Source organism: Pholis gunnellus, assembly GCF_910591455.1.
Source record: "Pholis gunnellus genome assembly, chromosome: 8".
NCBI lineage: Eukaryota > Metazoa > Chordata > Actinopteri > Perciformes > Pholidae > Pholis > Pholis gunnellus.
Genome location: NC_136534.1, coordinates 6,671,091 through 6,684,535, shown reverse-complemented (window position 1 = coordinate 6,684,535; position 13,445 = coordinate 6,671,091). Strand labels below are relative to the sequence as shown.

Below are 13,445 nucleotides of genomic sequence, written 5' to 3'. Positions count from 1 at the left end.
AAAGCTGATGACTCTTATCTCCTGATTTGATGAATCATTACAATTAGTTTTCAGCCTTTATTGGAAAGCAAATAGTGACCACAGTGGTTTAGTGGAGTGAATTGACAGATTATTCACAGTATTAGTCGATTAAAAACAATGTCTTCTCTTTCCCACCAGCATACGGAAAGGAAGGTGTGAAGATGAACTTCGTTGACCGCATTTTTGTGGGCGAGCTGACCAACACAATAATGTGTGAAGAGTGCGAGCACGTAAGTGTGCACGGGGGTGAACAGGCACAGCTCAGTGTGATGACCTCAATGCAACACATAGGAGCACAGGGTCCACAAGATCACACTTTCTTCGGCTTTAGGCAGTAATTGCTTTTTAATATAGAAAATGTGTAACCGTGGCCTTTTCTTTATGTTTCATTTCATTTTGCTGCGGGAAGCACGGTAGATTGCCATACAATATCCAGCAACGCTGGCACTCTCCATTAACTATGAATTGACAGATATTTGTCACTGACCTGAGGTGTAGCTAACCAGCATTGAGTTGCCATTTCTCTTCTAGCAGTTACATCAAGGGGATATTTTTTACTGTGATACCCACAAGCAAAGGATGTGCTGAAAGAGAAGTCGGAACTCGGCAGGAAAAACAAAAAGCCCTTCAAGGACCCGCTCAAACACCAACTGTTTGCAGCAGGCGTTTACAATAACACGAGGGAGCTCAGAGCTGTTAACAAAGCAAACGCCACTATGAAAATTCATGAACATCCTTGAAGGTAGAAAGCACCAGGTGTGGAGCTGGAGAGGAAAAAGCTGAAAAATAGCCGCTCAGAGCTTCACGCAGACTTGTAGAAGTCTGCAGCAGAGCAGGCTATGATTCTGACTATTTAGAAAGATGATGAATATATGTGTGTGTGTGTGTGCGTGTGCGTGTGCGTGTGCGTGTGCGTGTGCGTGCGCGTGTGCGTGTGCGCGTGCGTGCGTGCGTGCTGACACTGACTTCCATGTGATTTGTCTTCCAGATCTCCACCGTGAAAGAGGCTTTCATAGACATCTCTTTACCCATCATAGAGGAGAGGGTGAGCTGCTACAACTGTTCATAAGAACATCTGTGCAAATATTATCAAAGGATGATAATGATCACTCTCCTACAGACAAGTTAATGAGAAGGAAAAATAAAATGCCACAGTTATTTGACAGACGGCCAGATTGTCTTTGCGTTTGGCAGGTTTTAAGTGTTGCTGATGGTTCCAGAACTGAAGATGCTCTCTATGTCGTACTCAGATATCAAAACCCTCCAACCCTGGTAGGCTGGGGAAGGGCAGCCGGGAGCAGGACACCCACATGACTCACAACAACGACCAGGTCCTTGCCGCAGCGCACTCTGTCAACAGAAACACGAGGAAGCTGAGTGGACAGGTAGGGATACGTATGTAATCTCGGGCCGTACCGAATAGTTTGAAGCTTCATTCGTAACTCTGACATTCATCTTCAAAAACAACATTCGAATGCTGCGCAATTTTTTATTTTTCCAGTGTCCATTTATTGTGTTTAAACAGGGTATTTCTGCAGTTTAGGCCACAACTTTTCCAATGACTCCAGAGCATTTGTGAGTCCCAAAGTCAAAATTGATTGAAAACGAAACGTATAATAATTTTCAAAATTCACAACATGCTTTTATCTCATATTTATTTTTATCTTATATTCATTAAAGAAAGCTGCTTTAATGTAAAAAGAATATTCAAGTTGAGGTTTTTGTTCAAGGATATTTTTTTATAGGGTGATGACATCATATAATATGACAATAGATATTCAAAGCTTTGTTCAAAAACCTCAATAGAAGCTTCAAATGTGAAAAAAAAAAAGACGTTCGGTACAGCCCTGATGCTAAGTGTGTGATGGAAAAGAAGTTGCTAGTGAGTACTGCTTATTAAAGTAAAGTGATTCTCTTTACCGTTGATTTTCATGCTTTGTTCATTTGTTTGTTTGTTGTTTCATGCCAGTGTTGTTTTTTCTCTCTATTGTCTGCAAACTGGTGTTAAATGCACATAGTTTTGCGATGTGCAAAGCCTGGGCCAACATGTCAATCATTTCATGTTCGGTTGTTTTTGTTTTCTCTTCCTGTGTGAGACTTTGAAAGAAGACAAAGCCTGACCGTTTAGATTCCTCTAAGGGAAATTCTCTTATTCTCTTGTAACGTTAACACCAGTAGAAATACAAAGCAACTACAGGCTGTCAAACATGCTGCAATGGCCAATAAGCTAATAGCTGATGTTTTCCAGATGTGTAATTATCACTACAGTAATTCAATTTGATACAAACTTCTAAGGTATTTCACATCCACGTCACACCCTATTTATGTTTCCTAACAACGTGTGTGCTCTTACTGATAGAGCCACAAAGCTACCACAATATTTGGCATCTGGCACAGCAGGCAAAGCAGCACATAATATATTTTACACGATTTACAAGGAGGTCAATCGTTACTGCAACATGTCACCAAGATGTCTTGCTGTGTCATTGTGTGATATTGTGCACAAGAGAGAAGTTATCTCATTCCAGTGGAATCTTTTGCATACCTTTACTGGTAATGTAAATACTTTATTTCACATTTGAGCAGCGCAAATTGTTATGTCGGCAGATGTCCATAAACCTTTATTGGAAACTAATCAAGATCCTTTTCAAACGTTAAAACCTACATGTAACATTGCATAGAGTCTGCATCTCTGACAGGGGCTAATGTAATCTGTTGTTCTCTCCCCAAGAAGCAGCAGAGCCGGAGGTCTTCAAGCTCTCTGGAGGAGAAGGCAGCAGGCTGCAGTGCGGAGCGGCCAGAGGAGGAGGGGGTGGCCGCCGGATCAGCTCGCGGTGTCTCCGTCTGCAAGATGGCCGCTGCCGGCAGCCTCTCGGACGGCAGCGAAAGGGACTCTGCTGCTCAGGACAGCAGTAACGACGCCGACAGCGAGGCCTCGGAGAGCGAGTGGGCCCCGCGCACCTTCTCCTCCAGCCACAGCCACGGGCACATGTCCACCCCGTCCTCCACCTCCACCCTCACTCCGTCCCCCACGCCCGTCTCCGCCACCTCCCCGTGCTCGTCGTCCTCCGCCACGAGGCAAGGCGGTGCCGTGGAGCAGCTCGTTACCGCAGTGTCCAAAGTCAACCTCGGGGGCACTTCGGGGGAGTGCTCTCCTTCGACGCACTGCTCTCCAGAGGAGCCGGTAGAGACGCAGTCCCGGGACAACCTCCACCATCAACACCACCAGGGGGCCTTCCAGGCGCTGTCCCACAGTTACATACCCAGCTCCAAGGAGTGCTCCATCCAGTCCTGCATGCACCAGTTCACCTCTGTGGAACTGCTGATGGGCAACAACAAGCTGCTGTGTGAGAGCTGCACTGAGCGCAGACAGAAACAGCTGCGCAAGAGCAGCTCGGCCGGTAAGACACAACATCTAGAACGACAAAGAGCTTTAAGGATGAGCAACCGGGCGGCAAATTGCCTACCTGCGATCAGTTGATATGGTGCATTTTCATTGCAAAATGATTCTTGATTATTGCCAGGTTATTGTACATGTGATCATATACATCACAGGTTGTCCTTAGGAAACCCTTAAACCCGTCTTTAGAATATCAAACTCATCCCCTGCAGTCTTGGTTGTTAGTTTCATCTCACATGGAGCCGGGCGACCGTGGGCAGCTTGAGATCTTACCAGTTACAATAGATTCCAACAATGACCAGATCTTGCTCTGGAAAATAAATATATGAAAACGTCCATAGAAGCTTCTCAATCCACTCCTGGAGGCGGCGTAATTCACTTCTTTGCTCTCTGACTGTGTGCTCATAATGTTCCAAACACTCATATTCCTGCCATAATACAGATGATGTTGAGTTCATCATTAGCAGCGTGTGTTTGCACACATCAGAGCAAGAGCCAATTCTTACTCGTGTCACAATGAAGGGCTACAATCCCACTTTGTTTTTTTGCAACTGCCAGTTTGTCCTTGGCTCCAGCTGTTCGTATGATCCTGTAATGAAGACTTGCTATTTTCAGCGTTTGTCTTAATCCCTCAAATCTCTTTTTCAAGAGATTCACGACTTTGTTAGTTTGAACAAAACAGAATTAAGGTTTTTAACAGTTAAACCTGACGTTTTCTGTGTGATTTGTGTTGTTGCCGTAGACAAGAAGCTGGAGAAGATTTACACCAGTGCTAGGAAGCAAATGCTGATCTCCTCGCTGCCTCCCGTCATCACATTGCATCTGAAACGCTTCCATCAGGTGAGCAGCCACACGCTGCCTTTTCTTGCCCTTCATTTTATCGTGCATACAGTCAAATATTGTATTTGATGCAGTGGTGTGTGTTTTTTATGTCGTCTGCGTTTCATTTTGAGTTGTCAGTCCGTCTGTACCATACGAAAGCCAGATCTCTCGCCCTCTTGGACTCAAGGATGAACTGATGAAAACATGTTTTTTTTCCATAACTCTAGAGTTCATATGCTGATTATGTCAAAGAAATGTCCAGTAGTATAAACTGATGAAGTGATGACATTTTGGACAGACATGGATGTAAATTACAACTTACCGCAAGGCGGTAATTCTAGTTTTTAACCCAAACATTGACGAAATGCGGCTTGTGTTCGTTCTACACGCCTAAATGTTCAAGCGCTGTTGTTCTGTTTTTGTATTTCAAGGCCGGGATGAACTTACGAAAAGTGAACCGCCATGTTGACTTTCCCCTGATCCTGGATCTGGCTCCCTTCTGCTCGGCATCCTGTAAGGTAAAATATACTCCGTGTACTTCTCTTCTCCGTCAAACTTACGATAAAGAGCTTTTTGAACTCTTTCATTTACCACTACTTTACTATTTCTGTACTATTGTTTCTAGTGGTTCATTAATGAATGTCCGCGGTTGACCTCTTTCTCAAACCTTTCCTTTTTTTTGTTATTTTGCCCCTTTCTGCTAACCTTCCTCCTTTTTTTTTTTTTTTTTTACTAGAACCTGGCAGCTGGTGAGCGTGTCCTCTACAGCCTGTATGGGATTGTTGAACATAGTGGCTCAATGCGGGGGGGCCACTACACTGCATATGTAAAAGTGCGCTCTCCCCAGAGGAAAACGGAACAGCACCACAGGAACCAGTCAGGTCAGGGTTTGACTCTCTTGATCTCCTTTAAGACCGTTTGCCTATTTTCTGTGTCGGTGTGTTTGTGTGCTGTCCATGAAAGCGGTAAGCATTTTGCAGCAAAGGCCTTACTCCTTGTGACCGTGAAAATATCCTCGACAAAGGGCAGGGTGAATAGTCTTTGTGCTCTATAGATCCATGTTGTTTTCTCTCTTTCTGTTCCTCTCAGGGCCGATGTAATAACGGTAGTTTGGAGCAGGAAAAAGCCAATAGCCGAATAATCGGTCGATAAAGAATTCACATAAAATAGATGAAGTAAAACCAGCCAGCAAATTGCATCAATCAAAGCATATTCATTCTGCGTTGAGAGCAAAAATTATCAAAGCGATTTCACTTAAATGTTGCAAGTTGTAGGAATGACCAACATAATGTTTCTGCTAGATCAGATTCTGAGTCAGTTCAGAGTTGTTCATCTATATGGACACGAGCGCACGTCAGTGACAGTCCACCTTCTCTCTCTCTGTCTCCTTTAATCTCTCTCAAGCACACACAATCGTTTCCATGATTCACAACATGATTTTACCTAACAAAATGTTCTGCTTCAATCCATATTTGTTAGCGTTTATTCTCTCGGAAGCAACATTTTCAATGGGACCCATATTTTTTTTAGCTGTCCTGCTCGCAGCGGTGCAAACAGAAGGGGGCAAGCACCTCTTTAACCTTATTAACACACATTCAACGCGTCGTTCAAAAACCTCAATAGGTAGCTTTAACATGACATTCTGCACAGCCCTAGCGGCTCGGTCCGATCCAATTTGTGAGGTGTGGCGGCGGGTGATTATGACAATGATGACCGTGTGGCGTGCACGGCTGGTGAGCGGAAAGCAGACAGACCTTGCTAGGTTTAATGCAATTACAGCACAAATAGCCTATGATGTATATTAATTAGTCTTTTTTTCCATATATTTATTTGTGGTTGCGCTTCGCAGCAAATGCTTTGCACCCGTTGCAGGTCCACGGCCCGGGGTTTAAGGGAACCCCTGGTTTGAAGCCTGCTGGACTGGCTTCACCAATAAGCTAAGGTGGTTGCAGCTTGATTAATGGTCGGAACTTTTGGTTCCCTTGCGACATTGAGAAGCTTTAAAATGTTACATGCTAGTTTGTTGGAAAGTCTTATTTTAGCTTTGTTGTTGTGGAGCCATCCTCTGAGAGCTCGTCTACATGTCTGTACACTGAACAAGATTGTTTACCCACACTAGACTTTATTCAGACCACCACCAAAGGATCAGTGCTTTTTTATTGAATTAAAAATGAAATGATGACATCCCCACCACGAAACAAATACAGCACCACATACCCCGTATATTTCTCTAAAAAGTCTCTGTGCCTTACAATATTGACACACTGTGTGTGTGTTTGTGTGCGTTTCAGGTGCGAGGGAAGCCGGGAGCAGCTTCCAGGGCCAGTGGGTGTACATCAGTGATACCACCGTTCAGACGGTACCAGAGTCAAGGGTACTCAACTCTCAGGCATACCTGCTCTTCTACGAGGAACTGCTGTAATGTGACTAGCAAAAGTATTTTTCCCTAAATGTCCGTTTTGCTTTGTGTTGTTTTTTGGGGTTTTTTTTGGTACATGCCTGTACTACTCCTCATACTGTATCTGTGAGTTGGTGGAGGAGAGAAAAGGGAAAGACTTCACTGTACACTCATCTGTCTTGCGTGAGAGGAATGACCGTTTTGCATACAAATTATTTGAGTTTCCTGTTTTAAAAATCCTTCCCTTTAAAAAAAAAAAAAAAAGATGTCGGGAGAAAAGAGTGTTACTGAACATGAGCTGTTCTAAGTTTATCGTCTGTCACGATCAGGTGCCTGAGATATTAACTGCATGAAGGAGTTTTCTACAGTAACTAGCAGGAAATCAGCAGAATGATTGCATGCTAAACTGCGCTCAGCACTGACTAGTTGATGTCAAGTGTGTATGTGTGTGTGTGCGTGCACATACACACACACGTATGAGTGAATGAGTGAGTGAGAGACGGGAGAATGTAGATTCAAGGTGCTATGTGTATCATTTTCACTTTGCTTCTCTCGCTGCATTCGACACGGTTTCCTTTTTCGGCTCATATTTGTTCAGATGTGTGCTCGATTGTTTCTGGCGATGGCAGATGATAGATGGTAAGAAATGCCAGGAGAAAAAATGAATTCAGACAGGTTTGTCCTTTTCAGTGAAGAGAATGGAGTGTGAGGACATTTAGCCGCATCGTTCGTGACAGAGTTTATGGGACATACCGGCGCGCATTTGGGAAACACGACTAATAATACAGCACCATAGGCGTTAAGGGAGCAGTGTGTAGGATTTAGGGGGATCTATTGGCAGAAACTTTTCATTAGTCTATAATCACCGGAAAGCTAAGAATCGTTGTGTTTTCTTAGAAGTCCTTCATATCTACAAAAAGAGTGGTTCCTCTTCACAGAGTCATAGAATGTACATAAAATGATGACGAAATCGTCATGACGACACCCATTGACTGCCGTTTTGAAGCCTTGAGTTCAGCATTTTGGCCGTCGCCATCTTAGTTTCTTGCAACCAGTGAGCGTAAGTTACCATATTTGGACTGCGGAGGACTGACAAAGATTTGCCGTATACGGCTCTGGTAGTGGTAGCGACCTGTCAATCACAATGTAGTCACTCCCTAAAGCATACTCTGCTTTATTGTCTATTTAACTCTAAATGGACCATATTTTAATAAATGAACATCATGCTGTATTGAAGAAGACTTGAAACTAGTGATTGAGACCATAAACTCATGTTTACAATGTTTACTGAGGTAATAAATCAAGAGAGAAGTAGAGTCATTTTCTCATAGACTTCTATACAACCAGAGGAGTCGCCCCCTGATGGCCTTTAGAGAGAATGCAGGTTTAAGTCACTCCTGCATTGGCTTCACTTTTCAGAACCGGCGGTTGCCGCCTGCTCAGAATAGACAAACCAAACACCGGCTCTAGAGAGAGCTTTTCTCGTTTTTACATTACCTGAAGGCCACCGTAGTCCGCTGACGCGCTTGGAAAAGGAAGGGGTGAGCGGAGGGGTGTCAAGTTGATCGAAATCTGCAACCTCATCACTAAATTCTGCACACTTCTCCTTTAAATAGCGACTAGTTATTGTCTCAGTCTTTACCCTATGTATGTATGCTAATGGTGATAACCAAGCTATCGCAGCTTACAGTCGTCTTCATTGCCATACTGGTTTACATTGTTACATATAGCACCTTTTAAAGAACAGCACAACAGGTATTCTCCAGCCTCCTTTGAAAAGGTTTTTTGTTGTTTTTTTTACATCAGAATGTAAACACGTAAGACTATCAGTTAATCACATTTGCCAAAGACAAGTTTTTTGCAACCGTAAATCAGAGCAGAAAATTCAAACCAAACACACGGAGGAGTTTACTTCATACAGTTTCTTTAAAGTTTGTTCTTTCAAGGCCGTCAGTATGAGTGTCGCACAAAAAAAACGCACTCGGATGTTTATCAGACCAACAAAGCACCTTGTCTGCCTTCATTGTATTTCAGCTCTGCTGTTACTGTACAGGATCACTCACAAACCCCTTGAGTTGTTGAACTAAGAGTTAGCGCTTAGACTATCCCTAATACTATCAGTAAGGTTGAACAATAAAATAACTTTTAACAAAGAAACTCAAAGGCTTTAAAGCCTGACTAGAATAAAAAAAAAACATCTTTGCTATAATGTGCATGGGTTAATGTAAAAAATGAATGTATTGCTTATTCTTGAAATGTCTGTCAAATGAGCTGTTCATCTTTTTCTATGAAAATATTTTAGATGAAAACAAAAAAAAAAGCATTTTTCTTGGTTGTTGGACATTTGCCAAAACGGTAGAAAGAACCGGGCTGAACATGTGCATCAGAATCTAGCAGGTTTATTAATATTATTTTTTTCAAAACAAGGACAAATTCAGTGCCTGTGCTTCAGGTTTAAGAAACCTGTGCATGGTGGGAGGAAAACATATGCAGATTAAAATGCAAAGAGGGATATGTGTGGCATATTTATGTATAGTATAACTTACTGTAAGCAAAAATAATAAGAGTATATGTAATTGTACATAATAGAAACGATACAAAACCATGGTGCTTCAGGCGTGCAGGTTTTTTCCTCAAGACAGATTTTGGTTTCCAGAAAATCATTTAATTTCATTTATGAAATGATTTAAACATTTGGAATGAGTATACTACAAACTGTATCAAAATAAATCTAATTTATGAACTCAATATTCTACAAGACTCATCTTTCTCTCTCTGTGTGTGTGTGTGTGTGTGTCTGTTAGCCCCTATTGTGCAGCAGCAGGAGCGAGATCACAAGGGAGAAGGTTTTTTTTTTTTTTGCCGTCTCTGCTTTTGGAACTTGGATGTCATCCTATTTTCACTCCGAGTGGGATGTTGTCCACCATCCCTATCTGGGCTGTCGCTGTGGATCCCACGGTGCCATATTCAGCCCGTCTTCACCGGTGATCCGCCCTGACGGGTGCAAAGCAGCACTGCTTCAGAACATGTCGCGAGCTGGTGAAGAGGAGGTGGGTGTGGAATCGGGGAAAAGGGCAACGTCCAAAAGCATCGCCCTCGCACGTCCCCTCGTTCCCACACGCTGTGACATCCGAGTCGTGCTGCCGGAACATTAAAACAGGTTGTCAAGCTGCCACCAACAAAAAGAGCAAATCTTTTCTGAAATGCATTTGTCTATTTTTAAAGCGGCAGGGCGAGGGTGGGGGTGGTGTCTTTTGGCTCGGGGACATGCTGCTGAAGCATTAGATGTGATTTAATCTCACTTAATGAAAGGCACCCTCACCCCCCCCCCCCCCCTCCTCCCCGGTGTGAGACAGTTGTAAGAAACTAATGCCGGAATGCTCGTTACTGTCTGCCTATCTACCAGCAGTGGAGGTCACATTTCACTGCTCTCACCATGCAGGCCATTTTCACGGTCAGTCTCACCTAGAGGACGGCACCACGCCACACATACCCTGTGTCGATCCGCAACCCGGTCAACACGTTTTTTTTTACTCGTGCAAACGTCGACCAGCGCCGCAGGCTTTGCTCCTCACGGTGCAAACGCATCCCGGCTACTTATTAACACCAACAGAGCACGTGACAGAGCACTGAACAACACCTGCACATGACCCCTTCCTAAGAGCATGTGTTAAATCGATTTCAGACACGTTTTAGGAAGACGGTGACACCCAAGAGTCACAGAGCAACCAGACAGCAGGCCTTGCAATTAACACTATAGGTACAGGCTGATAAGAATTTTCATATTTTGCCACTGTCTGAAATCACACTTATAGATCTGTAATACTGGACTATCACTGATTGCAGTTTGTGTATCAATTTTGGCTTTATTTTGCTGTGTTAAATGTTGAAATGTATCCAGCCAACACATGCTTAGTGTATGCTGCCCTCTACTGATGCAGACATATTTAATGATGATGATGATAATAACCTTGTTTGTAGAGCACATGTCATGACAGAAATAAAAGAACAAAGTGCTTTGTGTTCAAATACAATAAACAAAGAATGAACATGAAAACAGGGAAAAAAAGATGCAAATTAAAACACACTTGATAAAATAAGATGAATGTAAAACTCAAATTGGAACTTTCCGACACTGATATGGGAATGTAGTTTGGTTGGACCACTTTGGATCAAGGTGTTTTATTAAGTAGTTAGTTATGCTTGAGGGGGGGGGGTCCCAAATACCAGACATAACCAAGTGTGCATTTTCTGTTACTATTATCTACTAACAGTCTGAGTTATTTTTAAGACACTGGAAGGAAACAAAGGCCTCAGAACTGAAGGCTTTGTTAGTGCAATGGTGGAAACAGCATCTAACATGTGTACGCTCAGTAGAATCAGTGGGGATCAGGATGAAAGGGCGTCTACCTGTGACAGGATCTGGGATTACATTAAAATGGAACATATATACATATAATGCATTACATAAGATAGAAAATAAAACCCATTGAATAATAAATATTAAAATCCGTGTCAGGGCTCAATCCTCTGTCTCCAAGGGTCTGTGTTTGCCGACATGTTTTGTTGCTCAAGTCTTTTCTGTGCAATTCCTTGCTTGTTTTCTTTGTCACCAAAACATTTTTTTCAGTAAACCTCCGAATGCACTTTTATTTAAACTCAACCTAAACAGTATAAGCAGTAATATATGTGCAATACAAAGTATGCAACGCACAACTCCTGTAGCATGTCTTAATGTTAAAAGAGTTTTATTCATTCACAACAAATTAAGCTGACGATTACAACTATATACAACAGCACTAAAATGATATTTTACAGAGACGATGTCATGCTGCCTCTGTGTCGTCTTCAGGCAGGACGCAGCAGTAGACGTATTTTTGCAGCCAACCGAAGAAGCAGCCGACCCCCCTCATCTCTGCCATGTTGACCTCTGAAAAAGCAAAGGACAGTCTCGCCTGAACTCATCACACCAGAAGTAACGGTTAACCCGTGTGAATGGACCTGACGGCTCAGATACGAGCCAACATGAGTAATGACCCCTACCTGTTGTGGCGTTGAATGATTCATCCTGCTTGACTGGCTGCTCCGTGATGATTGCCTCATCCTGCGCTGCAGAGTTGACAGGAGGTTCATCAACGAGGATCACAGGAGGAGGTGGAGAGGAAACCACAGCGGAGTCTGGTTGTGGGCCGAGCGCTGGCTGCTCCTCTGCTTCATCCAGACTGTTGTTCAAACTATCGTGAATGGCAGCGGTGGCCACAGGGTCGGCACTGGAGGTCAGGTCCCCCTGCACTGCAGTGACGACGGAGGGCTCATCGCGGAGGCTGAGAGGAAGTGGTGGAGATGACACCCCGGCAGAGTCCGGCTCTGGGCTCGGTGCTGGCTGTTCCGTCCGGCTGTGATTCGAGTCATTCTGGACGGGAACGTCGCCACAAGGAGGAGTAACGACAGCAGAGCCCGGTTCTCTGATTGCTTCAGTGTTCTCCTCCGGACCTGGCTCCTTATTCACATCCTCAGCTGAAGTTTGGGCCTCTGCACCATCCACCACGTCTGCCGGCTGGATGCAATCCTTATCAGTGTTCACATTTACAGACACTTTTGTGCGAGTCCGATGCTGAAACAGCACGCAGATCTCTCCAGCTACAACATCAGTGATGGAGTCCAGCATCTCCGGAGCGAAGCAGCTGAGCCTCTTCACCAGGACGTCCTGAGCGTAACCTCGTCTGACCTTCTCCTGGATAGACAGGACCATGTCGTCTCTGACAGTGGAGACCCGGACATCAACGGCTTTCGTGACCCCAGCAGCCATTTTACTGAGCTGCTTGGAGGGCATGTTGAAGGAGATGTTTGGAAGAGGCAACCAGAAGCCCTGCAGGACTTTCGGAACCACCTCCATCACCGCCTCCCGCGGGCCGAGCAGTTTGGAGCTGGGCGACTCCCGCTGCTGCTCTGTCAGGCTCCTGGCATACTCGTGAGCCTGGCTGATGATTTTGGGATGTCTGCGAGTTACAGCCATTCCATGTTTGTTTTAAAAACACCAGCGTACTCTAACTCAGAGTAAATTTGTGTCAAAATATGACTCACCGAAACTGAGGAGAGATGGCCTCTGGTGACTTGAGCATCCTTCTGGCTTCAAACTCAACATCCCTCATCTTCATGCCGGTGTTCACCTCAAACACCTGAAACAAGGTGTGAGACAGATTTGACAATATTCACCGAATAAATCAAGCGTCACGTAAAAGTCGATTCCAAGCTGCTGTTTTCCGGATCGTGGACTTACCAGCTTGAGAAGAGGCCTGGCGTCGGCTTCATCAAAGTCCTCCAGTTCAAACTCCCAGAGCCTTCAAACAGAGAGAAAACACAAGTGTCATCTGTACTGTTCCACGAGCAGAGTTAACGTAAATGTGCAGGGTGGGACTGTGTGTGTGCATGCGTGTCATCAACTTACTGCACTCTCAGTGTGCTTTTGCTCTCCTCCACCAACAGCTCAGCTATGTCTTCAGCAGTCACCCCAGAGGGGAGCTGGTTTTTCAGCTGAAGCCTCAAAATTTCGGCCACCAGTGCGATCTAAACAACACACAAGAGAGCTTGTGTCTTTATGTTCAAGTACCAGACACAATGTAGGAGAACCTTCTATTTCATATCGGTGTAGACTTGAAACTACGGCGGGTCTTACCTGTGCCTTATAAGAGCCGAGGTGCCAGCAGATCTGCAGAGCCCTGTCAGACAGCACCTGTGAAGGAAAATAAAGTTGCTCATTAGTTTGTTACTCTGTGGTTTAACTCCGTCTGAAAATGTTAATAG

General features: G+C 44.1%; 1 protein-coding gene across 3 annotated transcripts in view; it reads left to right on the top strand.

The window, feature by feature from the left end:
• usp45 (ubiquitin specific peptidase 45) overlaps nucleotides 1-9,379 on the top strand; it is a 35,159-nt gene extending 25,780 nt beyond the window's left edge. For 2 of the 3 annotated variants that reach the window (XM_079164327.1, XM_079164328.1), the window contains exons 11-18: nucleotides 160-251; nucleotides 1,010-1,066; nucleotides 1,272-1,406; nucleotides 2,753-3,422; nucleotides 4,164-4,261; nucleotides 4,675-4,761; nucleotides 4,980-5,124; nucleotides 6,535-9,379. In XM_079164327.1, the coding sequence (XP_079020453.1) occupies nucleotides 160-251; nucleotides 1,010-1,066; nucleotides 1,272-1,406; nucleotides 2,753-3,422; nucleotides 4,164-4,261; nucleotides 4,675-4,761; nucleotides 4,980-5,124; nucleotides 6,535-6,665 (1,415 nt within the window). In that variant the 3' untranslated portion in view covers nucleotides 6,666-9,379. The remainder of the gene's footprint in view (nucleotides 1-159; nucleotides 252-1,009; nucleotides 1,067-1,271; nucleotides 1,407-2,752; nucleotides 3,423-4,163; nucleotides 4,262-4,674; nucleotides 4,762-4,979; nucleotides 5,125-6,534) is intronic. The other variant, XM_079164329.1, reaches the window with a different exon arrangement.
• Nucleotides 9,380-13,445: the final 4,066 nt, after the last annotated feature.